This window comes from Symphalangus syndactylus, chromosome 19, assembly GCF_028878055.3.
Source record: "Symphalangus syndactylus isolate Jambi chromosome 19, NHGRI_mSymSyn1-v2.1_pri, whole genome shotgun sequence".
Taxonomy (NCBI): domain Eukaryota; kingdom Metazoa; phylum Chordata; class Mammalia; order Primates; family Hylobatidae; genus Symphalangus; species Symphalangus syndactylus.
Window position 1 is genome coordinate 65,280,322 of NC_072434.2, and position 27,996 is coordinate 65,308,317.

General features: G+C 37.3%; 1 protein-coding gene and 1 long non-coding RNA gene across 4 annotated transcripts in view; one reads left to right on the forward strand and one right to left on the reverse strand.

Annotated features, from left to right (window-relative positions):
• Positions 1-27,996, reverse strand: part of RAB3GAP2 (RAB3 GTPase activating non-catalytic protein subunit 2) — a 124,458-nt gene that overhangs the window by 63,089 nt on the left and 33,373 nt on the right. For 2 of the 3 annotated variants that reach the window (XM_055234863.2, XM_055234864.2), the window contains exons 2-7: positions 25,308-25,372; positions 5,639-5,762; positions 4,689-4,770; positions 2,755-2,802; positions 2,601-2,676; positions 2,187-2,288 (exon numbers count right to left, since the gene is read on the reverse strand). In XM_055234863.2, coding sequence (XP_055090838.1) covers positions 2,187-2,288; positions 2,601-2,676; positions 2,755-2,802; positions 4,689-4,770; positions 5,639-5,762; positions 25,308-25,372 — 497 coding nt within the window. Of the gene's footprint in view, positions 1-2,186; positions 2,289-2,600; positions 2,677-2,754; positions 2,803-4,688; positions 4,771-5,638; positions 5,775-25,307; positions 25,373-27,996 lie in introns of all 3 variants that reach the window. The other variant, XM_063613938.1, reaches the window with a different exon arrangement.
• On the forward strand, positions 12,348-15,103 carry LOC134731999 (uncharacterized). Its single transcript, XR_010114784.1, has 2 exons — positions 12,348-12,508; positions 12,994-15,103. It is a non-coding gene; the product is annotated as an uncharacterized lncRNA (long non-coding RNA).

Below are 27,996 nucleotides of genomic sequence, written 5' to 3' on the forward strand. Positions count from 1 at the left end.
AATTTAATGCATTTTAAAAAGCTTCGTCATCCAGTCAATTTTTAGAAAAATGAAAAACATCTCTGGAAAGTTATCTTCAGTTCACAGATTATCTTCTTTGATTTCCAGCTGTTTCTTGTTTCCTTTAATAGTTCAATTTCTCCTATCTCCTTATGATGAGTATTATTAGTTACTAAGACTTAAGTCTTCAGCCTGCAGTTTTATTTTCCTACACTCTTTACTTGAAAGAATTCATTCATTATCTATGACTTCAACCATCATGTCCAACCTAGTCTCTGTGCCTATACAGCAGTTTTGTATCATTACATGATACCAGTAACTTGATTTTATTTCCTACCATCGCCTCAAACTCAACATGTACAAAACTTCATTTAATAACATTTACTGCCAATGTAGTCCCCATTCCAACTTTGACAATGGTACTCCTCAGGATAAGTATCTTAGAGACATCTTTAGCTCATTTTCAAAAAATCGTACATCTCTACACAATAACCAGGTCTTATTAATTGCTTCTTCAAAACAATTTTTTTTTTTTTTTTTTTGAGATGGAGTCTCGCTCTGTCATCCAGGCTGGAATGTAGTGGCGAGATCTTAGCTCACTGCAACCTCCGCCTCCCGGGTTCAAGCAATTCTCCTGCCTCAGCCTTCCAAGTAGCTGGGACTACAGGTACATGCCGCCATGCCTGGCTAATTTTTTGTATTTTAGTAGAGACAGGGTTTCGCCGTGTTACCCAGGCTGGTCTCAAACTCCTGAGCTCAGACTATCCGCCCACCTCGGGCTCCCAAAGTGCTGGGATTACAGGTGTGAGCCACTGTGCCCAGCCCCAAAACAATTTTTGTACTGATCCTCTCTTCCCATAGCCATTTTAGTCCTGGCTCCCAGCACTCCACATCTGTTACAGATAACTTAAAAAACCAGATAACTAGCCTCCCTAATTCCAGTTTATCCTGAAGAAAGAAATCTTCAATATTCCTTTGATTATATCACTTCCTTCTCATAAATCTTTAGGAGTTTCTCTCATTTCCTGAATCAATTCTAATTTTTCACTTGGCTTTTGAATTTATACAAAATTTGGCCACTCTGCTTATTTGACAATTTCTCATTATTTTATAACATGTTTCTTTGTTGTTGTATATATAGTTCCACATTCGAATCTTCTCTCAAATTTTCTCCTGATTACCTGAAACACTTTCCCCTCTTTTCTGTTACCTAATTAAATTCTACACCCATTATTCAAGGCTTAATGCAAATCTCGCCTCATCCATGGAATTTTCTTATTTTCCTGGTTCAAATTGAACTCCTCTTTCTCTAAGCTTGTGCAGAATGTATTCTGTCCAAATAAATTACCAATAAATTAGGTATTGCTTTATATTACTGATTAATTCATCCATAGATATTATTAGATTTTAATCCTAGTCTCTCTTACTAGATAGTTAAGATTCTTTTACAGCTCCAGTCCATCTCCCATGCAAATTAAATTAACAAATGCATACAGTATATACATCTGTTTACCTGAAATCTTTTGGAGGCCAAGTAGTACAGCAAAGGGAAGGCATATTACATAGTTTTTGACTATGCACTCTGCCAAACAAATAAAAGCATATTGGTTTAAATGGCCCTACAATTATTTTTTGACTAAGACAACCAAAATGTTACAAGGCACCTAAGAAGTTAGAGCCTTAGATACCAAACAGTATTATTTTCTCAGTTAAAATCTTCAATGAATAGATGTATTTTCCACTATGAACAAAAGCTTACTAACCCCTTTTCTGAGAAACAGTTAAGTACAAGGTAGTATCACTAGTAACAAGAAGGCCAAATTTTTTTTCTTTTACTCTGGGTAATTTTGGCACCTAAATCCAAATAAAAAAAGATATAAGGTTATAAAATATCGTATTTTTGCCTTAAGTCACTATTAAATTCTAAAAATAAGAAATTTTCTTGGCTTCTAACTAAAGGGTTTTACTTTGTTGTAGAATGAAACATATAATATTTCATTAAATAAGTAAAGGCAAGACTGGTATTCTTTACTCAGCTACCAATAGATTATATTTCTAGACTATGATAGCAGAGCTAACTGTGCCACAAGACAAATACATCTTTTAAGTTTCTACCCAAAAAAGAGGAGAGAAACTGCTTCAAAGTAATGCCACTGTTACTGTTGGAACACAATTTTTTACACTACCTGCTCAGTCACGCCGGGATGTCGTGGTATTTCATAGGTTCTGCATTTAAGTTGAAGTACTGGGTCCTCATTCAAAAGCTGTGCAAGCAAGAGCACACCATTCTAGGAGGAAGCACAGAGAAGGGCCCTGCTTGTTTTCTTACCAATATACCTGAGCAGGTATGGCCAGGCAAAGAGTACCATTTCCACAACAGTTTTCCAGAGATACCAGGTACACTCTTTTCAGAATACAGCTCCTCTTCTCTGTATCTTCTACCAGAACTTGCCACGGCCTATCCCGGCCTCTACCCCCATAAAGCATCAACTACACATTTTCAAGCAGCAGGTAATAAAGTCACAAACTAGTATAAAGGGGATGCATAACCAGATATTGCAGTCAACTAGTGTTTTCTAGCTGTTGAAAACTCAACTCACCTCAGTGTAGAAGCGCACATAACCTGAAGTAAAACCCACCACAATGCAGGTCCAGTCAGGACGCCCAGTGGAACTCCTGTCACAAACAAAATTTATTATCTTAACAACTCATAAATCAAAGCAAAGAAAACAGATAACTCTTATTTATCCTTACCTCTTTTGGCTTGCTAGTGGGATACATAGAGCACTGGTTACACATTCCCTAAAAACAAAAACAAAATCATATGCTTACCCACTGAACTTACCAATTACTTTTATTTCTCTATAATTGGATGTTAAAGGATAATAACTGGAAGATGACTTCTGTGAACCAGTTTTATTTGATGCATAAGTAAAAATACAGTAAAACTCCACCACCGGTAAGGTTCATAAAATTCATTCACACAAAATGTAATGCCACATGCATTTGAGGTTAATAAAAAACAGAATTTTTCACTCTGTATTGTCATGAAAAACATGAGAGTACAGAAAGCAAAACTTTACTTACACAACTGACTGTATACAGAACTGAGCAAAGCTCAAATGATCCCCACACAGCCATTTCCTATCTCCCTCCCTCTCCTCTGCTTCAGCTAAGAACTTCAGCCTGTCTCTTGTTCGAGATCAGGAGCTGGGCAAATGGTTGAGAAACTGCCAGTCATTTTACATGCAAACGGTATTCCTGCAGGGTACATTATTTTAGGAACTTACGTATTTTAACTTGCTCGGTTTTCTTTTCTATTTTGCAGAAACTGCTCTGATCATCTATTTCTAAGCACATGTTAGGTATGATGTTATATAAAAAAGACTGATATTTTTTTCTGACATGTAGACTTGAAATATTTGTCAGGAGCTCAGAAACTAAGTCTCAAAATCAAAACAACTCCTACCCACTGACTTTTGTTAAATCTGTCAAACCTGAGGATCATCACCAACTTATCCAAGAAACTATAAACACTTCTATGCCATACATCATACTAGGTAATTAATGAACAAAATTCATCTTTGTGTTTGTTCGCTGTTTTTAAAGTATTATGTTTGCTTTGCATTTCTGACAGAGATCAAATGTCTTTAAAACACTTAGGCTAAATGGTGTAAGGAGAAATATTACCATTTATTTTGATAATAGTAGAGAATATTTCAAATATCTACAATGTGCCAGGCATGTTCTAGGCACTTCCACTTGGTTGCCTTTTATCTGAATTCAAAGTCTGAAGGATTTTCTTACTCATTCTGATCAGACAGTTTTCAGTCATAAAAATTTAATTGAAAACCAGTTTTGGGTTCAAGGTTCTAGGCTAGCAGCTCCATCATGTAACCATACTGGATATCATGGTTATAAAAACTTTACTGGGTCAGCAGGAAACCAATGTACCAACTTGCATTTCTGAAGTAATTATGAGTTCTAAGAATTAATGTAGTACTGTACCCTTCAAGTATAAGCCCAATATCAGCAAAGCAGAGAAGACAATGATTGCCCTTGACTTTTTCGATGAATAAAATTAGTAATGGAGAACACAGGGAAAAGACAAAATGTAAAAAGGATTTTATGAGATTCTTTTTGAATTCTTCCTGAAATCTTCCAACAGAATTTTTTAAAAACATAATTACACGATACATAAAATTTGCTGATCGAATCATTCTCTACAATCTATAAAATTAGGATGCACATACATTTACTAAACATTTCAAATAATGAAATTTCTTATTTTAAAAAATTATTATTATTTTTTAAGAGACAGGGTGTCACTCTGTTGCACTGGCTGGAATGCAGGGCATGATCATAGCTCACTGCAGCCTCAAACTCCTGGGTTCAAGCAATCCTCCTGCCTCAGCCTCTCGAGTAGCTGGGACTACAGGTGTGCGCACCACGTCCAGCTAATTTTTAAATTTTTTGTAGAGACAGAGTCTTACTATATTGCCCAGGGTGGTCTTGAACTCCTGGACTCAAATGATCTTCCTGCCTTGGCCTCCCAAAGTGCTAGGATTACAGACGTGAACCACTATGCCCAACCAAATAATGAAACTTTTTAATAGATTCACCTACAAGTCAAATAATTTCATACATACATTTAACACACAGAGAAACAAAAATTAACTGGCACCTACCCTTCTTCGACATTTAATGAACCACTCCAGCCAACAGCAAATTGCATTTCTTCCTTTCCTTTATCACTATATTTCCATTTTGCTGAAAGAATTAAGATATCACATAAAATAATTTTAGCTATAATATACTAAAAGAGTAATTTATAAATTTTGCTCTTTCCCCTTAGAATATTATTACAAAATTTAACAGTTGTGTATTAACTGACTTGGGTCTTTTTTATAGGTAAATATAAGATAAAAATGTTTATAAGATTCTTATAATACACCTAGTCTCCTGGCCTTCAGCCTCTCCTTCCCCCAATTCAACCTGTATAATGTCATAGCTCTTGTAGAATAAACTTATTAATTCCTATGCCCACCCTGCCTAGTTTAAGACTACTTTTATCTTCAGATGACGGAGAAAATTTTTCTACTAGATCTTTGCTACTTGAGGGTAAATTTGCTTTGTAAGACCATTCTATACACATTTTACACATAATCTTACTTTGATCAGTAAGGTTTGGAGATCTACAAGATATGAAAAAAACCTCAATTTTAATCTTCAACAAAAAATTATGAGTTAAAATGTTATGCCCAAAACAGAAATCTATAATATTATGGGTTTTCAAATTAGAGTTGAAAATCACCTAATTCACATTGTTACTAAGAAAAGGTCAATGACCTTTTTAGCTCTGACTGTCCCTTGCAAGAATTGAGCAATGCACAGTACTGCCCCTGAGATACCATACAGAGAGCGCTAAGGTAGCTACAGACAAGAAAGAAAAAAGGGAGAAAACAAACAGAATGGAAGGGGGACAAAGAGGGAAATGGAGAGAGAGGGAGGGAGGGGGTGGAGGGGGAGAGAGAGAGAAAAAAATAAATAAAAAGTGTTATATTCTTTTCACCTAATCCATTTTCTCTTCTATCCAACGCGTCAAAATAAAGGTCGCTGAAAATAATAGGATACTCACGCACTAGAAATACAGCTTTCTGCTCTCGAGCTATCACCATAAGATCATTGGTTGGAGATAAGGATAAAACACAATCTTGGAGCCAGGAAGTTTTTTGTGTTTTGCAAGTATTTCCTTCTTCTTCCTGTGGGTAACACTACAATTACTGCATATGCAAAAATACCGAGAGCATTCAAACTCAGCTTGCCTGCCTCAAGGGGTGAGGGGGAAGAAAAAAACGGAAATATTTCCAACTCTCATACAGTTTCATAATATTCCTTATCAAAGCATGCCAAAGATGATTGACAAACAAAACACCCACTATAAACAAATCTTCAGTTTTGAATATTAATGCAAAAAATTTAAATATAAACAAATATAAACTAGCAGGGCATTAAAAGAATGTCACATAGTGGCCAGGCATGGTGGCTCACACCTGTAATCCCAGCAGGTTGGAGAGCCGGGGCCAGGAGGTCAGGAGTTGGAGGCCAGCCTGGCCAACATGGTGAAATCCCATCTCTACTAAAAATACAAAAATTAGCCAGGTGTGGTGGCACGTGCCTGTAATCCCAGTTACTCGGGAGGCTGAGGGAGGAGAATCACTTGAACCCAGGAGGTAGAGGTTACAGTGAGCTGAGATTGCACCACTACACTCCAGCTTGGGCGACAGAGTAAGACTCTGTCTCAGGAAAAAAAAAAATGTCACATAGGAATCACTCCAGGAATAATTCAGCATTAGGAAATTTAGTGAATAATCCTATTTACAAAGAGATAGCTAGACAGCAAAGAAAAAAAAATCTGATGTTTATTATGGTTATAGGATCTATAAAAGCATTTGATATAATGTTATGCTTCTTTCTTTTTATTTGGCCTACAGGTGTTTTCTCTTTTTCATTAGATGTTTATGTATTACATAGGTAAATCCCCATGGTTAAAAATTCAACAGCTATAAAAAGGTGTTCTTTGAAAAATCTCTTATACTCCTGTACTCTAGCCATCTAGTTGTTAACTCTAGAGACAATGCAATCAGTTCTTATGGGTATTTCCAGAGATACTTTATGTACATTTACTACCCTTTTCCTCCCTTTTTCTTACAAGAATAGTAGCATAATATATGCATACTTCTATACTTCACTTTTTTCTCTTAACATATTCCTTAGACTTCATTCCACTTCCACATGAAGTTTCTTTATTCTTTTTAATGTCTGCACAGTATTCCATTCTATGGATGCACTATAATTTATTTAACCAGTTCCCTATATGCGTGGACATTTGTATTGCTTACCATCTTTTGCTGTTACCAACTATGCTGCAATAAATATGTTTATAAATTTGTCAGTTTGTGTGGAAGTGTATCAGTAACCTAAATTCCCAGAAGTAAAATTACTGGGTCAAAGGGAATGTGTATTAGTAAATTTGCTGAATATTCCCAAACTGTGTCCCACACATGTTGTATTAATTTGTAATTCCATCAGCAATGTTTGAAAGTGCTTGCTTTTTTACAGGCATTTCAAAAAATATTTTAATGGTGGATCTCTGTCAATTTAATAGGTAAAATGTAGTATCTCAATATACTTTTAAACTACATTTTACTTATTAATGAGAATTTAGGCATTTTCTCATATACTTAAGAAAATTTCTCATTTTTATATAAAGGAAAGGAACAAACTGCATAATTTTCTATGAACAGTTTGTTCCCTTCCTTTGTAGATTTCCTGTTGGGTTGATGCTGTTTTTCTAATTGCTTTGTATAAGCTCTTTACATACAAAAAAAAAACAAAATTGGCCCTTTGAACATAAGTGATGCAAATAGTTTTTCCTATTTGTGATGGCTTAATTTTTTCCATGTAGAAATTTTTTATTGTCATGTAGCTAAATTATCCATCTATTCTCTTACAGCTTCTAGGTTTGATGTCATGTAGACTCCTACCTTACTTAGCCCTACTTAATGTCTTTTAGATTCAATTATTCAAAAGGGGAGGGAAAGGCAGGGGAAAGCTATGCAGGTTATTTTCCTTTTATAAAAAAATTATAATTTCATGCTTTTTAAAAACTTGTAATAAGCATGCATTACAAGCATTATAAAATTTAAAAGATTTTAGAAACAGAAAATCATCCTAGTCAGAAATGTTATAGTAGTATTATATTTCTAGGAATAATAAATTATTTCTTTCTGGGATACCATCAAAGAAATGTTTAAAACACAAATAAAATATGGGTTATAGGGAATCTTTAGAAATACCCCAAAATGAGCCTGAAACCTCTGGGAGAGTCATGCAATTATTTTTCTTTTGCAATGGGATATTAGGAAACAAACAGATTTGGAACTTTTTTCTCAAGCAAAATAAGCTAAGGAGGCTGTACCAACTCCCGAAAGATAGGGAGAACATAAATTGGCAAAATCTCATTTTATTAAAGCTCTACTTTTCTTAAGGAATTCTGTATCTAGCTTGTTGTTTTTAATGTTTGTTTTTCTACAGATAAATTAGAAAATTATCCCCCAAAGATAAAAGCTATGAAGGTAAAACTTAGTTGTAATTAAATTTTTCCCTGGTTCCACAACTTCTGCTGTAGGATAGTCTTTGTTTACCCAACACATCACTCCTCATGATGGCTTGCTGTAAGCTGAGGACAACATTACCCTATGGTTTCCTCCAATAACTGAGACTCCAATTATACCAACTGTGAGGTACAGGACCTTCTAAGTGATTAGAGATCCACTTTCAGGTAGGAGCTTAGAAGAGGACAGCTTATATAGGAATATTATTTAGGCATTGTGTTTGACAAGAAATTAGGAGGGTCCAAAAATCTTTGATTGGTCTCTGACTCTTATCCTAAAATCTCCATCTCAATGCAATAAAAAAGAATCAATATAATGCTTCAGGAAAGGAATACAGCCCTTATTTGGGCATGTTCTCAAAAAAATTTGTTTTAATAATTGAGCATCTATATAAATAGATTCCTTCCTCTTATCACACTTCCAAAACTATGTTTAATCAGTAAATCCTAAAAATATTATAAAAGTTGCTTTTCTTTTTTTTTTTTTTTTTTGAGGCGGAGTCTCGCTCTGTCGCCCAGGCTGGAGTGCAGTGGCGCGATCTCGGCTCACTGCAAGCTCCGCCTCCTGGGTTCACGCCATTCTCCTGCCTCAGCCTCTCCGAGTAGCTGAGACTACAGGCGCCCGCCACCATGCCCGGCTAATTTTTTTTTTTTTTTTTGTATTTTTAGTAGAGACGGGGTTTCACCGTGGTCTCGATCTCCTGACCTCGTGATCCGCCCGCCTCGGCCTCCCAAAGTGCTGGGATTACAAGCGTGAGCCACCGCGCCCGGCCTCTTTTTTTTTTCAATAAAGAATACTGTTCCTATGTTTCTGTCCCACGTTTTCAAAGTAACGCCACTAACAAGGATTAGATCTGATGTTTATGTTCACAGAAAAGACAAAGAGTCAAAGATGGAAGACATTTAGACGCCAATTGGTCCAAAATCTAATTTTAAAATAAAGAAAACAGAGTCTCGGGGAGGTTAAGGGATGTGCTCCAGCCATGGAATTAGTGTCAGAGCCCAAACTAAAATCTAGGCTTCCTGATTCTTAATTCAGGTGGTCTTTCCATTCTATCACCCTGCTTATCCCTGTGGGTAGCTGTACTAGCTCTTTGGAAGCTTGTCTTTACTTGAGATTTGACTCTAGTCTCATACAATGAAAACCCTTTTCTCCAAAAGAACTACTGTGTTGTCACTTTATTCTGGCCTAATCTCTCTGTAGTTCTTTGAGTCTATTTAGAGCTACAAGATGACCACTGTATTTGAATATGTGAGCCAGAGTATTCTTGAGGTATTTCTTCATGAACTCCTTTAAAAATACTTTCCCTCTCCTTTCTGTCTTTCCATCAGAAGTTCCAGTTCCTCTGGCAAACCCATCCGACCCTGACTCCTAACCGTCTTTCAAACTTACTGCAATTAAAAGTCTTACTACTCCCTGCTACCTGTTTATTCTTTTTATTATTATTATTATTATTATTATACTTTAAGTTTTAGGGTACATGTGCACAATGTGCAGGTTTGTTACATATGTATCCATGTGCCATGTTGGTGTGCTGCACCCATACCTGTTTATTCTTGACTGCATTTCTCCCACACTAGATGAGACACCCTCTGGTTGGCAAAGCCTATGGCTTATATTATTTTTCAACTCCACATGTAGCACAGTCCACTAATAGAATATATGAGTAAATAACAGCATTCTCTATCTCTTGAATAATATATTATCTATTCTTACACCTGAAACTGTATGACAATGAGCAATCAACCTAAAGCTAGTCCTTAGTAATGTTTTTTCTTAAGTAATACTAAGATTTAATAGTTCAAGATTCTGGCTGACATATCCATGGTAAGTACAAGTTAAAGAGATATAATAACAGAATACCACTGTACCATAGTCTTCTTAGTTGGGCCTAAAACTCGGTGTCAGATTATGATGAAGCTGTCTGCTGCTACCCCAACAAATGGACTATAAGCGATCCCAGAAGCAAACACGAATTTTGTCCCAAAAGGACTAACCATGACAAAAGCATTGGAAATAAATGTCACTTGCTTGGAAGCAAATTCAGAAAAATGATTCTGTAATCAATTGTGATATCCCCAACCTGCTTAGCCATCTTATACATGTACATTTTTATTTATATGAAACTTCAGAATAAAACTTGATGTGGATTATTAGCACTCTGGTTTCACCCACTGAAGATGGGGGAATAAGGAAGCAAAAAGCCAAAATCTTCCATCATTCTTTACTGCAGTTTATTTTCTATGTCCTTTCTACTTCAACTTTCTGTTACTATGGTACTAAAAATATATCCTCCTAGTTTGCCATGGTAAAGTTGGATATGTACAACTGAGCATTACATATTATAAAAATAGGTTAGAAAATACGATAATATTATTATATCATCATTAGAGTTTGATGTGCCATAAAAGTCTAGATCTAAACTTTTAGTTGTGCTTCTCAAGAATGATGCTAACTTGTCACATCATTCTGAGCAAACCATCACAAGGATAGAAAACCAAACACCGCATGTTCTCGCTCATAGGTGGGAATTGAACAATGAGAACACTTGGACACAGGGTGGGGAACATCACACACCAGGGCCTGTCGTGGGGTTGGGGGAGGGGGGAGGGATAGCATTAGGAGATACACCTAATGTAAATGACGAGTTAATGGGTGCAGCATACCGACATAGCACATGTATACATATGTAACAAACCTGCAGGTTGTGCACATGTACCCTAGAACTTAAAGTATAATTAAAAAAAAAAAAAGAATGATGCTAACTGGTCACAAAAATGCAATGGTATTGTGCTCTTAATACAAGCTCCACAAGCTCTTTGGATCCACAACCACATGGGGGAGCAGCTGTATACCTATTGCAACTGCAAGCTCCTGGTCACATGTAATTCTAAAGTAACTTCTTTGTGACTAAGGCACAGTATTCAACATATCAGATTCAATACAAGGACAAAAAGCCTCTAATGACAATAACCCAAACCAAATAATATCCTTAAAATTATAAAGAGGTAAAAATGTATTGTTTCTCCACAAGCTTAGCTATAATATTTTGCCCCCAGCCAGAGTAAATTTTACCATATTATGAAGCAAATTCAAAACAGAAAACCGGTGGAGGTGTGGATGGGAGAAATCCTCAGGTAAATCAAATTTCTTTTAATAAATCTACAAATTAAGAAACTGTAGTACTAAGTGCAAGACAATGTTATCAAAGATCCTAGAACTGCTTGTCTGTACAGATCAACAATCTCCTTCTTACACTTGTCATAATCCTCTTGAAGCCAACTAACAGGATGATTCAATCTTAAACAGAAACAGAAGGAACTACAGGAATCATTTGAGTGAAATTCCTCATTTTCCAGAAAAGAAATCAAGCTCTAGAAAGAATAAGTGGATTTTTACTAACCATACCATAGCTAATATATTTAAAGCAACATACATTCACACAGTCCCTGGACAATTTACAGAGGAACTCTGGTCCTTCACTTCTAAAATCAGGGGTCTGAGGAAGAACGAGGAAATGGCCTGTGGGTCAGAATCCATGAGAATGACTAGACCCTCAATGTGCTCACATCTCTCTCTCTCTGCTTTAATGTATCCTGTACAACACTGCCACAGTATTGCTCCAGAAGTGCTGCAGAAATACAAACCAAGAACAAAGAGGGTGAGTCCATCTGAAGTGACTCCGGTGCTAGATTTTTCAGGGAAGTCTCAAGTCTAAGCACAAATAACTTGATGACAATATTGGTATAGTGGAGATTAGGAAATCCCCTCTCTAGGCTGGATCACAATGAACTAGTATTCGGTTTTACAACAAAATATGATTTCCAGTGCCAGTTCCAGAAAGCTCAGGCAAGAAATAGGACTGTAAACAACAATGCTCTGGGAAGCCTAATAGAGCATCAGCACACATTCAGTGGCTGACAAGATGCAAGCTCATCATTTTGTTTTGTGTCATAAGGGCATTTGCCTACTAATTAGGGTTTTGGAAAACTTCCCCAACAATAATGGGGCCTACAGTCTCTAACACTGCCCCCTTGAAGCTAGTGATCCAAAAATAATATCATTTGACAAGGTAATTTCCCAAGCCACGCCTGAAATGTAAAACAAAAAAAGCACCTCACTGCTTAAAGGTGCTCCACCAGGGACCTTGGGTTTTCCACAAAACTTGCCTCCCCCACCCTGTTACTAAAGTTGACACTGAATTTGCGTGCAGTCTCCCCCATCGTCGTCGCTGTGGTGGCTGCGCTAAGCTCCACGGCTCTCAGAGCCAGCCCGTCCCCTCCCTGCCACTGTGAAGCGGGTGTTCAGAGAGGATCGCTCCTGGAACACAGGTGAGTGGAGTCCCTTAAGATCCGCGCAAAACAGCCCGGCCGGTTCCAGCGATTATGAAAAAGTCCAGGCTCTCAGACCACTGACCCTGATAAGTAGAAGTCCTTGGTGCCACCTGGTATTCTAGTGGCTCAGTCCATGTGCATCATCACGAGTAGGATCCAGCTTCCTGCTGAAAAGGCCTCTGTCCCGTTTGTGGATAAGACAGTGCAGCCCAACCATGGGATAGCTTTAGGAGGAGGCAAAAGCTGAAGATGGATTTTTGTACCTGGCTGATATGGTTTGGCTGTGTCCCCACCCAAATTTCATTTTGAATTGTAACTGCCACAATTCCCACGTGTTGTGGGAAGAAGCCGGTGGGAGGTAACTGAATTATGGAGGTGGGTCTTTCCTGCCCTGTTCTGATAGTGAATGAGTCTCACAAGTTCCAATGGTTTTAAAAAGGGGAGTTTCCCTGCACAAGCTCTCTTCTCTTGTCTGCTGCCAGGTGAGACGTCCCTTTCACCTTCCACCATGATTGTGAGGCCTCCCCAGCCACGTGGAAGTGTAAGTCCAATAAACCTCTTTCTTTTGTAAATCGCCCAATCTCAGGTACGTCTTCAACAGCAGCATGAAAATGGACTAATACACTGGCCTACACGGAGAGAGCACCCTGGCTTCTTCTGAGGGCTGCTGCTGGGCTAGGTGCACCATTACCACTTGAGTATCTTGAAAATAGCTGGCAGTTTTCAGTTATTATACCACAACCTCTTCTCACAGACCTATTAGTGCATCTGAGACTGGGTTTATTTCTTCATATACTGGAAACTTTTGTTTCCTTAGAATAGAAAATTATCATACAGAGTTTTGAGTTTTTCTTTTTATGCACTGTGCTCATGGCTATATTCTCCAGGGAGCATGTTCTTTTGGAAATCATATTTAATGAAGATATTTCCATATTGAAGTGAGGTGGGTGTGGTATTAAAGTAAAAAGGAAGGAGATGAAATATTTATTCTGCATTATGTTTGAAGTGTTAGATGGCTAAGTATTAAAAGCAACCAAATTAAATCCCCCAAATTAAAGCAATCAGAACACCTGCTTCACTAGATTTTGCCAGCTGCCAATCATGTTGGACTGAGCTAATCTGTTCCTCTTTCTAAAACTACTATGGTAAAAAACAATAAAACTTGCTTTTATAAAGGCAAAAATGAATGAACGAACAAATGCACCTATAAAACATAATCCTAGTTGTTGAGGGGAGGGAATCTATAATTACATTTTAGTGTGGCCTAAACTTAAATAATTTTTTTTAATTAAGACCAGTAAAAAAGTTTTCTTAATCTACAAAAATACAGAAGCCACTAATGTGCATTATGAAAAGCAATTCTTTCTAAACAACTCTATATGGGATAGAGCATATGCTTTAAAATTTTTCTTTCTTTTGATTTTAAGCACACAATGCAGGCAGACAATAAAACTGTAGTAATTAAATCAGCCTTTCAACTATAGCTGGCATTATAGGGACTGGTAATTACTGGGTAAACACAGTGGCCAATGTTTTTTGGTTTTTCAGCTATTGTAGTACTTACGTAGTCACTGAAGTAGCCAGGAGTAGTTTTTCAAAGCTTTCAACTTTAGTACGATAAGTCCATCATTTGCAATTTATGTTGTTACTGTCATTGTGCTAACTTTCACAGATATTTATACATTTTAGTGGTACCAGTAAGATCCAGTGTAATCTAAGGGCTCTCAGCACATTCTCTGTAATTCTCAGCAGCTTACTGCCTAAGCCATAGAAATAAAATACTCATCTATACTTTTAAAGCAAGACACATAGTGCTTCAGCAATTTTGAAACACAAAAAGAAAGTAAACATCACTGTATTACTAATCACTAAGGGTTTTTTCTTTTTCTATTCTGCTACTAACTATAAAATGCTCAATATTTTTCAAACTTTCTTTTTTTAGACAGCAGAACTTTTTATTCCCAAACAAAATTTTTTACAAAATTTCAATATATGAAATAAAAGCACGAATGAGGAAGCTACACAGCACCTCTGTAGAACCTTAGAGCTCTCTCACACATAGCATGAAAAGTACTAGTCTAGGCCACATTTCAGATCAGAGAATAAATTCTCAAATGAAAGATACTGAGATCTTTTCAACATAAGGAAAGGCATGAACTCTTTCTAAATTTGATTTGAAGGGGCCCAAAGGAAAATTCTCACAAATAAATTAATCACAAAAAACTATAACTTCAATCTCAATTTTAAAAATTACCTTTCTTTCTAGCATTAGAGGAACTTTAATTCAGTAACTCTTATTTACTTCAACTGTCAATTCAAGTAGGAATAATTCTGCCATTTATTATTAAATTGTGTATATAATATGATCTCATTTTCATAAAATGTTCTTTATGCCCATTCATCTGCCCACTCAACCTTCTATTCATATAGTGCCAAAGAAAAACCCCTAAAGACCCCTTTATTTGTATAGAGCCATGCAGAACCCCTTGAAGTTAATAATGATAATCATTTTTAGATGTTAGGGATGGATTATTTTATTCTTTGTTTTTTTCTGTAATACCTGAATTTTCTATAATAAACGTGTCAAATATATTTTATTACTCATACAAAATTCATTTCATAAACAATTACAATGGAACTCCAAAACTAAAAAGTATACTTCTCTATTGCCTGAACAACTATTTATTTGTTTTGTTCTGTTTTTGTTTTTTTTGAATCAGGGTCTTGCTCTGATGCCCAGGCTGGAGTGCAGTGCAATGGTGCAATCGCAGCTCACTGCAGCCTCTACCTCCTGGGCTCAAGCGATCCTCCTGCCTCAGCCCCTGAGTAGGTGGGACTATAGGCAGGCACAAGTCACTTTGTCTGACCACAACTGTTTAATACTACATACTAAATCTAGATGCCATGGAATAAAAGAAAGTGACAAAAAAATTCCTGCTCAGAAACTATCATCTAGTTGGATAAACAATACTAGTAAATAAGAAATAACTCTCACTTAATATAAATCAGAATAAATTTAATAGCTAAAGTAAGTGCAATGAACCTTAAATTGCTATTGGAGTTTAGAAAAAAAAATAAGATAATGGTATGCATTCCCCAAAAGAATTATAAGTGAAAAACATATGAAAGGATGACAAACCTTACCCATAAATTTAAAATACAGATTAAAACACTGAAATGGCATTTTACATTGATCTGGTTTAGCAAAGACTAAAGTATGATAACATACTAGGAGTCAACAATTTCAAATACCTGAGAACGACAAGAGAAAAGCACATTCATCTCTCACAGTCTTGTTTCCCAATACAGTATTTATTAAAAACATGGGTGGAGAGAAATATTTCACTTAAAAAAATAAACAATAGCACACAGCCAACGATAATAAGCAACTGGCTCAGAGCTGTTTTTATTTCTGTAAACAACAAGTAAAGAAAGGTACTCTCATACACTGCTATTTGGAATACAAATTGGGTAGCCCTTTAGAAGCACCATGCAACAGTTTCTTTCAAAACGTAAAATGCAGCCAGGGCAACATGGTAAGACCCCATCTGTAAAAAAAAAAAAAAACTGAAAAATTAGAGGCCTGGGAGGTCGAGGCTGAAGTGAGCCATGATCGTGCCACCGCACTCCAGCCTGATGACAGAGCAAGACCCTATTTAAAAAAAAAAAAGAGGAAAAAATATATTCGATGGAATAAGGCTAGCTAACATTTATTGAGCACTTACTATGCTCCAGGTACTATTGTAAGCATATATCATTTAATCCTCATGGCAACACTATGAGTTTGGCATTGTTATCAATACCACTTTAGAAATGAGGTAACTGAGCTTAGAAAAGTTAAATAACTTGCCCAAGGTTTCATAATTAGTAAGCGGCAGAGTTGGGACAGAAATTCAGGCAGTCAGACTCTCAATTATGACCCTATGTGCCAACATGTAACCAAAGATGAACGGCAGACATAAAGGTGCTTATTGCAGCATTGCTCATTATAGGAAAAAAGAAAAGAAAAAGAGCAAAGGAAAACTAGATGCCCTTCAGCAGAAGCGTGATTAAATAAATCACAGTACAGCTATATAATAAAATAGTATTCCTTGAAAATAGTGAAATAATTTACATATATGGAAAAACCTCCAAATTACATTAAATAGAAAAAGCAAGGAGTAGAATAATGTGTAAAATTAAAGTCTATTTGGTCTCTAGGTAAACAGGGTAAATTAAACACATGAATTTAATTCTCAGTCTCCCCAGCACCACTAAGAACAATAGTAAAAGAATTTTTTTAAAGGCAAAACCAGTAAGAAGAAAAAAACTTTCCTCCAAAAAACATATGAACAAAAACAAAGAGAAAAGGCACAAAATGTGAGAGCTAGAAAGCAAAAGAACAGGTGGTAACTGAGTTTACAGTTCCTAGAAAGCTAACTCCTAAACTGATGGAGAAGAAAGCTGAGAAGCTACCCTAGTTGAATTGCAAAATCACCAGCAGCCTTAGGAATTGGCACCAGGTCCCCCTAGAAGTAAAGGATGGGGCTAAAAGCAGGCTTGGTTGCAAGTGTGTTTAGCCAGTAGTCAGGTCCCAGGCTCCCTTTCCCCACTCCACGCAGCCAGATACCTGGTAGAAGACGAGAGGCCCCAATCACCAAACCAAAACTCACTTAACAGAAGCTACTCTATGGGAATGCCTAAGGAGTGCAGATTTGAACTAAAATTAACAGTTATAAACAAGAGAAAGGAAAAGCTGCAGCTGACTACATGGAGCTTAAGCATTTAGGCATAAATAATGCCACAGAGACCAAGCCTGGACAACTTGTTGCTCTGGCCAAAGATCCAAGAAGAACTTAAATTAACTTTTGTCTCCTGGCAATTATTTAGCTACACTTTTCACAACAGCAAATCACTTCACCAAACTCTACTAAAATTAAATTAATGATCTTATAGATCAAATGCTCTGAAGGTCAAGAAGTTTTGGAGAACAAAACGGGGAAAAGGCAAAAAAGACAGACTGGGAGGGTTACATTAAAAGCCATGGGCTAAATAAATGAAGATCTCTCAATCTCAGCGCTATTGACATCTGGGGCCAGAAAACCCTTTGTTCTGTGCATTGAAAGATGCTTAGCAGAATTATTGGCCTCTACTCACTAGATGCACCTCCCTCAAGCTGTGAAAGCCAAAAATGTCTTCAGATGATGCCAAATCATTGCTAAATATCCACTGAGGAGGCAAAAATCACCCATGGTTGAGAATCACTAGGCTAGACCAAGCTCGTATTAATGTAGACAGGAAGATCTTCGGCAAAATGAGTGTTTCTAACAATCCAAAGTCCAAAGTCCTAATAAGAAACGGCCTAATGAGAAGGAGACCCTTGCCCAGCCTGAGAGGATAACCTAGGGCATATCCTTACAGTGTAAGTGTTCTCCTTCTGCTTCTGGCCAATCTGGTGCTCATGTCTCCTGTGTGGCAGGTGGCATGAGAGTTTAATGAAAATAACAAAATAAGGCAAAATATTTTCCAGTATCATCCCAGATTATTAATGTTCTAGGAATCTCCAGTCAGGTCGTGCTATATTCCACTTCTCAGCCTGTAAACAAACATTTCTCTGGGGCCTCCATCTGACCAGTATGCTTTTATTCCCTGTTAATCTGCTAAATCATAATTCCGTCTCTAAACTGTTAACAACAGTTTCTGTAAAACAGATGGAGCACATTTCAAAGACTCTTTTGAATGGAAATTTTCCATGCTGCCTACCTTAACTGAAGACCTTGACCCAGAACCTTCCTGTGCTTCCTGATCCAGTAACCACTACCCATTTACCACCTATTAACTACTATCTATTTACTATTGAGCAAATCCCCAAGTCTATACTTCCTACTGTTGGCCTTAATACACCAATGAAGGAAAGTCCATTAAATCAGTCTTGCCACGAAATTAAATTAAGCCTTTCAAGCTTCTTCCCAAACTGCCTCAATTCCCTTTACAGCATAAGGCTGAACAAAATATTCTCCTCTACTTACTTCTTTCTCATAGCAAAAAAATTATAATACCAACTAAAAACCTTTATAATACTCTTAAAAAAAAAAAACAGCAAAGCTATTTACTATTTGTTATAGGATCATCAGTCAGTAGATGGCATCTACCTTCTTTTCCAATGTCCCCAAGCCAGCCACTATCTTGTCATCATGTCACTTAAAATCAAGTTAGTATAGCGGAAGATCTTTGTTTTACCTTTTCTTCTATCCCAATCCATCTTTCTTCTATCCCAATCCATCTTTCTTCTATCCCAATCCATCTTTCTTCTATCCCAATCCATCTTTCTTCTATCCCAATCCATTTTAAAAGCTTGTTCTGCTTGCCTTTTCAGTCTCTTATTGTATTTACTTATAGGCAAGTAGAAATTCCTTAACATTACTTTTGTCACTTGCCCAATTCAGTACACTTGCCAGTGTACTGACTTGTGTCCCCTTGCCCCCACCCCAATTCATATGTTGATGCCTTAACCTTAAAGTGACTGTACTCGGTTGGACATAGGGCCTTTAAGGAGGTAATTTAGGTTAAATGCAAATGAGCTCATAAGAGTTGGATAGGACTGGTGTCCTCATAAGAGGAAAAGACACCAGAACTCGCTCTTTCCCTCCCAGCACGTGTACACAGAAGAAAGTCCAAATGAGGACACAGCAAGAAAGCAGTTGTCTGCAAGCCAGGGAGAAAGGCCTCACGAGAAATCAGCCCCGATGGCACCTTGATCTTAGACTTCTAGTCTCCAGAACTGTGAAAAAATAAGTTTTTGTTGTTTAAGTCACCTAGTCTGTGGTATACTGTTACGGCAGCCTGAGCAGATGAATACAGATGTGACATAGCTATAGCAGAAAGATGTTTGTCTTCTATCACAGAAACCATTAAAGCTCCTAGGCCTACCAGTGTCATAGATGTACACTTCCTTGGACATAGTTGGCTATGGCCGATAGTGTATATTAAAATATGCTTTCTTCACTAAGCCATTATTATAGCTAACACCTATAAATCAGAATCAGAATCAACCTAGAGTAAGAAAAAAAGAGGCTTTCTCCTTTCCTAAAAAAGCCTTGTCTAGATCCCAGTACTGTCACTCTGAACATAAAAGTCATTTTCTGCCATAAAAATAAGAAACTACTCTCAAAGAGCTAACACAATTGTGGAGATAAAAAGCACTGTGGAGTTTTTAGGGTTTTGCCGAAATCAGTAGCAGCCAGTTGGCCTCCATGTCAGCATTCCGTGGCAGTGGCTGCTGCTCCTTTCCTCTTTGCTTCCCCTCCTGTGGCTTATCTACACACTATCACAGCACTCCTGAAGAGCAAAACATACCATCTCTGTAACACCTGACTAACACAGAAGAAAAGTTTACCCTCTTCTGGTTATAATAACCTCAACCCAATGGCAACTGGTGAAGAATCCTATAATTGTTTTTTGTTTGTTTGTTTGTTTGTTTGTTTGGAGACAGAGTCTTACTCTGTTGCTCAGGCTGGAGTGCAGTGGTGCAATCTCGGCTCACTGCAACATCCGCCTCCCGGGTTCAAGCAGTTCTCTTCCCTTAGTCTCCAAAGTAGCTGGGATTACAGGCATGTGCCAACACACCCAGCTAATTTTTGTATTTTTAGTTAGAGACAGGGTTTTGCCACGTTGGCCAGACTGGTCTCGTACTCCTGACCTCAAGTGACCTGCCCTCCTCAGCCTTCCAAAGTGCTGGGATTACAGGCGTGAGCCACCGCGCCCGGCCTCTATAATTATTTTTATAATTATAATGCCTTGACACAACTGTAAGTTGACTCCAAGACATTCCACTTCTTCCAATCCTGGTTCCTTCTTTAACGTGGATAAGACTCAGACTCTCAGAGGAGGTAAGTTTTGAGCTTGGTATCTGTTCCTAATAAGAGAGAGTAAAAGGTTCTCTTTCCACTCCTCTACATTCTAACTAGGCAACTAGAGCATATACTTTTACATTTCACACATCTGCCAAAATTTATTCTAATTCTTGCCTCTGGAGCTGGTTATAGTTCTGGAGTTGTTCATAATCACAGATGGTAGTAGAAATCAGTCTCTTACTTCAGTTGAGTAGATTTCTAATAGTCCTGGTATAAAACATTTTGCTCAGCAAAACTTCATAATAGTGCTATATATGGAAAGTTCTGGTTGATGCTGCTGTTCAAGGGAGAGGTCATAGTCCTTACTCTGGCCATAGTGCCATTTTTGTTCCCACCCACCAGTCTCCTTTGCCAAAGATGTCTTTTAAGGAAAGGATCCAAATTCAAAGAGGCTCTCTTGAACAACCAGGATAACTTGAACACCTAGATAACGAACTTCATTGTACCTGCCTACTTTTACTGTCACCCAGATGCATTCTCCCTCACCATGTACACATGACCCATGACAAGGTACAGGTGTTCAGCTAGAAATAATTGATACACCAAAATTGTTGTGAATGAGGTCTATCAACAATTTTCACTTGCTCTGTTTGTCAAGTCACAGTATGAGCAAACCTATCAAGACAAAGAACACCAAGCTACTCTCATCCATTAGGGCCATTTGTAAATATCCCGATTTTATCCAAATGAAGAAATGTTCTACGTGTCAGTATTTTTATGTGTTTTTAGAATGAGTAGAAGCATCTTTCAGCTTTTAACTACATCAGTTAAAAGATCCTTACATTTATCCCTAGAGATCCCTCAATTTATGTTATCTCTAGATTTAGTATATCCTTGCTGAAAAAAGAAGACATGCTTTACAGGTCAGATTTAAAGGAAGTGTGTTAACACTTATGCATTCTCACTATGCTATCATTGTCCACGTCACTCAGAATCAGCTGCAACAGTGGCACATCAAAATGAAATGCTGCAAAATAAAGAGGCCCATGACCCTCATGAGTATGAGAAATACAGCTAATTAAGAAGAAAATAAAAGAATAATATAGCTAATTAAGAAAAAAATAAAAGGAAAACTAACTACACCTATTCCACAGAGCAGCTAAGGTGAGCCTGAAAAACCAGAAATCAGATAATGTGGTTTCTGATAATATTTAGAATAAATTCCAAATTTACAAAGCCTTATATCAGGCCTACTTGCTTCTCTGACCCCATTGCATAGCACAGTTTCCTTCTTTTCTACTCATTAGGTTATAATGCCATAAAGCGGCACACCCTTAGGAAGGCACATTTTAGATGAGCCAAAAAGCAAGTCTGTGGCACACTATGACTAAACTAACCCACTTAATACTATCAGGGAAGAATTAGTAGATATCTTTAAGGACAACTTGCCTCACACACAAATGCCTAACTATGTCATTCACAAATATTAACAAAAATCCATTACAGAAAAAGCCAAGTATGTATCAGTGGGCGCTTGAAGATGTGGCCATCTGGGTCTGAAATAAATATTATACTATAGCTCAGCACCAGTATTATTTTATATATGTAATAACAACTGTCACACTGGAACCTCTTCTGAAATTATAAATGCATGTGTCCACTTTAGTATGCAATGCCTGTGAGGTTTATTCCAGAAAACCTCAAACTTACTTGGAAGTCTCTTACATTATTCACAGTGGTAACTTAGCTACATGATTTCAGAAAGCAAATACTAAAAGTGTACCAAATACCACATGTAAGGTAACTGCCATTTACACTATCCCTTTCTGGGAAATTCTCAAAGCACATCCCTTTCTGAAAGGTTACTTTCATAGAATCATGAAGAATCTCCAAGTTTGTTTACACAAACCCCCTCCTTTCCTTCCCTCCCCTCCTCTCCTTCCCTCCCCTCCTCATTCTTGACATAGCAAATTAAATTGCTGATGAATGCCTGACCAGGAGGCAGCAATAATAGAGCTGCTGATGTCCCATGAAGTGGCCTGGTGTAAACAGTATGTCCACCTCCCCAAATATCCTATATTAGGTTGTAATCCACAGACTCAGTAAAATCTTCATATGAGCTCTGAATGTGAAACAAAGAAGGAGAAATAATCTAAGACAACCACAAACAAGAGACATAGCAAAAGCCATGCAATAGTTTAAATCCTGAGTAAGCAGAAAACAGTCAGTCTTAGGAAAAGCAGAGTAGCTGAGGCTCCATTTTGACATAGCATTAGAAGAGGACCAGGTGTTGTTCGCGGAGGTGCTGCGGTAACCAAATTCCCTGAGCTGCGTTTTATCCTATTCAACACATCGTAATTCTCCTAGAGGTCTTCTGAAATGGTTTCCTGTTCTTAACCTCCTCATGGAGTTTTTCCATAAATCTCTATTACATGAGCATATCTCTACTTCTTAGCACATGATGCTCTCTGATTTCTCTGCTAAAGCTGTTCTTTTCCTCATCTTCCCCAACTTGGTATGACACTACATCCCTCCAGTTATTCAAGCCAAATATCTGGCAAGGTTTTTTAAAAACTTCTTATTATGGATATTTTAAAATATTAACAGAAGTAAACAGAATGGCATCTATTGCTGACCTTTTGAGAATATCAGCCTTTCGACAATCATGTTTTATCTATTTCACACCACACCCCAGATCAAAGAAGTTATTATTGATTTTTCACTTACCTCTCATCCTTCATAACCAGCTCACTGGAAAGTCTTATCATTACCTCTGAAAATTATCCAGAATCCATCCATTTCTCATTTTCACTAATACCACCTTAATCAAAGCCACAATCATCTCTCAACTAAGCTACTGCAACAGCCTTGTAATTGGTCTTCCTGCTTCTACTTTTGCTCCCTACTTCAACCTATTCCAAAGAGCAGCCAAGGTGAGCTGTCAAAGTCAGAAATCAGGTAAGTGTGGTTTTCCATTGCATTTAGAATAAACACCAAATTCACAAAGCTTGACATCTGGCCTGCTCTCTTCTCTGCCCCATCTTGTAACAGTCTCAGTCCTGCTACATCACACTGGCCTTCTTTATGTTCCTTCATACTCTCAAGCCCATTCCCGCCTTGAGACTTTGCATGAGCTGCTGCCCTGGCCTAGAATCCTCTCCGTCAGATTCTCACGTTGTTGACTCCCTGTTGCCTTTTAGATCTCAGTTTAACTGTCATAGCCTCTGAAAAGACTTCCTTAACCACCCAATCTACAGCAGTCACTTGGTCACTTGCTATCACATTACCATTTGAATTCTTTTTCATCCATCTTTCTTTTTTATGTCTCCCTCTCACAGAGTGTAAGCTCCTAGAAATAGGACTGTAAAAAGACCTATCTAATATTCATTCTTCTTTCTTAAAAAAAAATCCTGATTTTGTTCAGGTATCAACTCCTTCCATGTGGCCACGGGCCTCAGGAGAAGCTGATCCTCTTATCCTCTAACTCCAAGGAATAATATGATTCAACAATGAATATCTCATATCCCTTGCCAGTGATTAGTTCAGAAATGAGCATGTGGCTCAATCCTGGCCAAGAAGATATAAGGAAAAGTTTGCTAGAGACGTCTAAGAAAGTAGCTCCCTAATTCCTGAAAGAGTCAGGAAAAGCCCGAGTCTTTTTCTCCCTCTAACCATTAATGAAGAAACATGTTGTTCACACTACATCTGTGAGTGAAACAGACATTAGGATGAAGCCAACACTGCATATACAAAGTAGACAGAAGGAAAGAATTTGACATATTTGAATTGCCTGGTCAACCAACCCAGGATTCCATTCTATCTTTGGACTTCCTTCTATGTAAGCGAATAAATTTTCTTCGTATTTAAGCCAATTAAAGTTAGATTTTTATTACTCATATGTGAAAATATACTAACATATATAGGAACTTTGTCTGCCTTGTTCCTTGCTATACTCCCAGCACCTAGAAAAATGCCTAGAATATAGTAGGTACAGCAAATATTTGAGTGAATAGTGAAAGAATATAAAATAATAATTTTTGAAAGATAAAGAATCTTAAAACAATTATTCTCCATTTAGCCCACTGCTGTGGTTTAAATGTGCCCCCAAAGAGCATGTGTTGAAAGTCTAATCCCCAATGCAACAGTGTTGGGAAGTGGGGCCTGATGAGAGGTAACTAGGTCATGAGAGCAGAGTGAATAGATTAAGGCCATTAATGAGGGAGTAGGTTCCTTATTGTGGGAGTGAATTTGTTATAAAAAGAGGAGTTTTGGCCCATGTTTTCTTCCCTCTCACCCTCTCCACCACCCTCTGGTCCTATCACCTTCACTGTATTATGATGCAGCAAGAAGGCTCTTGCCAGATGCTGGCCCCTGATCCTGGACTTCCCAACATCCAGAACTGTGAGCCAATCAATTTCTGTTCATTATGAACTACCCAGTCTCAGGTATTCTGTTATAGCAACATGAATGAAGAACACCCACTTTAGCTACAATGTCATTAAGTTCCTTAAGAAGAAGTATCTAGTTAAGTACTATTAAGTAAGCACAAAAATGTTCTTGACATCCATTTTTTTTTTTTTTTTTTTTGAGACAGAGTCTCACTCTGTCACCCAGGCTAGAGTGCAGTGGCGCGATCTTGGCTCACTGCAAGCTCCGCCTCCCGGGTTCATGCCATTCTCCTGCCTCAGCCTCTCCGAGTAGCTGGGACTACAGGCACCCGCCATCACGCCTGGCTAATTTTTTTGTATTTTTAGTAGAAACGGGGTTTCACCGTGGTCTCAATCTCCTGACCTCGTGATCCGCCTGCCTGGGCCTCTCAAAGTGCTGGGATTACAAGCGTGAGCCACTGTGCCTGGCCCTTGACATCGATTTTAAAATGTCAACCTGACACTGAAATATGTCACCATCATTACAAAAGGAAAATGCCACTATCAAAAAACATGCATATATTTGTAAAGACTTACAGGTTCTTGTGGTTCAGTTTCTTCCCATGCTCCCCAACCATCATCTTCCCAGTCTGTTGATTTACCTGTTTTTAAAAAGATGAACAATGCTTGCATGAAATATAGGGCTTTAAATATCTTTAAAGCATTTTTTCTAAACATCATAGAACCAACCCCCTGTATAATGCTGATGTTAAGAAAGAAAATAATAGTAAACTGTGTTATACCAGGATTTTGCTATATGTAATAACAATCAGAAAATATTTGACCTACTGAATTTCTAAATTTATGTATTAGCAAAATTGTGTGCAAGTTATTAGTAAAATTGTGTGTGAGTTATCTGGATCTTAAGATATTAGACATCAAGTTAATTCACATTCAAATCAAACTGCAAAGGTGAGGTTTTAAAAATCTAAAAATGACAAATGTTTATTACTCAAGATACTAGACAAATATACACAGTGAATAAAAAAAATCTAAAATTTCACAGATGTCTTAAAAAAGTAACTTGTTTTTTGATAAGACAAACCATCAATGGAAAATAAAACTGAATTTTGAAACAAGACAAACCTACTATTCTGCACCCTTTTCTGATATTCTGTGATTTCTTATATGTTGGAACGTCCTCTCAGGGGAAAATAAGATGGTCAACAACAATGCAACAAGCAGTGTAAAAGCCCAGATAGGTTTGTACAGTATGTTCCCTTACAAGGCCTAGGTGACTGGTTTTTACATAATCATCTTTTAATTTATCAGAAGAGAAAAAAACTATCATTTTTGAACAACTACTCTGAGACAAGCATGAGATACTTTATATGCATTAATAAAGTGCAAATAAAACTTTAGGCCCCAGAATCACACTGCCTAAGTTTTATTTGAACTTTAACACCTTTAAAAATTTAATTTGAGGCAATACATATAAAGTGTGTGTGGTTTTTTTTTTTTGAGATGGAGTCTCACTCTGCTGCCCAGGCTGGAGTGCCATAGCGCAATCTTGGCTCACTGCAACCTCTGCCTCCTGCGTTCAAGGCATTCTCCTGCCTCAGTCTCTGGAGTAGCTGGGACTACAGGCGCCCGCCATCACGCCCAGCTAATTTTTGTATTTTTATTAGAGACAGGGTTTCACTATGTTGGCCAGGCTGGTCTTGAACTCCTGACCTCAAGTGATCCACCCACCTTGACCTCCCAAAGTGTTGGGATTACAGGCGTGGATCACCACTCCCGGCCTTGAGGTAATACGTATAAAGTATTGAATGCTTGTTCAAATCCTGGATCTAGCACTTACTGTCTCTGTGACCTAGTGCAAATTGCCCATCTAAAGTTTAGTTTTTAATCATAAAGGCGTGGAAAACAAGACTACCTCTATCTAGTAGGGCTGTTGTAAGGACTTACACCAGATAGCATACTAAAGTCCTCAGTGCCTGACACATACCAAGTTCTCAATGCTGGTAAAGGTGTAGCTAAATAAAATATTATATTTAAGCAATCAGCTGTAAAACTCTGGGGGGAAATCAATTTAAAAGATGGGACTGATCCTGATGGCTTACAGTAGGAAGGAAGCAAATAGATTCACTTATATATGAGGTTTTAAAGGTTGCTGAAATCAATTACATACAGATGATTAAAGAATTTGTTATAGTCTAGTACTTGGAGTCATTGTTCAATTAGCTTTGTAGTAACAGTCTAATCTTCTGTACTTAAATGCCAAATAATTACTTCCTAATAGGTATATATTAAGTCCTAAAATAGCACTATCATTTGATTAACATTGCACAATTTATAGAAGAGTTCCATATACAAGTCAATTAGCAATTTAACAAATACTCTATTAAACACCATGTGGCAAATCCTGTAGTAGGAGCTGAGAAAAATACAAACATACTCCTTGCCCTTGAAGAATTCATGATCTCTTGTAGAAGGCAGACAAACATGGAACCATAATATATGGTGAGTGCAGTAATGGACTACTAATGGGAACTTGGATGAGAGAGTAAGAGATGGGAAAAAAAATACAATGAATAGTCAACTTAAACTCAGTCCTTAAAAAGTAGCTAGAAAGGCTAGGGGAAAAAGTCAACATGAATGAAAGAGGCAGAAAGATGCAATGTATATGACAACTGACATGTATTAAACATTTCTGTATGCCTAAATGCTTTATAGACATTATTCGTTCATTTAAACATCACAGGATCCTTTATTGTCCCTATTTTACAACGAGAAAACAGATTTCTTGGAGAGTTTAAGTAGTTCGACCAAAATCACACAGGAGTAAGTGGCAGAGTACAGCTTGAGTTCAGGTTTGAGTTCCAAAACCCATGCTCCTAAGTATTCGACTATATGTACTCCTACTATTCCTCATGAAGGGTAAGATTAGGGAAAAGTGGAGTTTACAGTTAAGGCCAAAAGTAAGAAGGTTCTTATTTAAAAATAGAAACATTTCCTTGATATTGAGATTTAGAGTTTTTTTTAAACTTGCAAAATTAGTTTGTTTTTTGGCAATTTAATTCAATTAAGCAATCTCTTTATTTTGCTAATTTTTCCACAGCACCAAAAACAATTGCCTTATTGTGGGTTTAAGGCAGGCAACAAGGCTATCCCATTTAAAGTTTCATAATATGTATTATCTCTTATATTAGAAAGCAAAGAATCTAAAAGAGCTTATTACTATAAAGTTCATGATTCAATTTTTAAATTGCTATAAAAATAATGT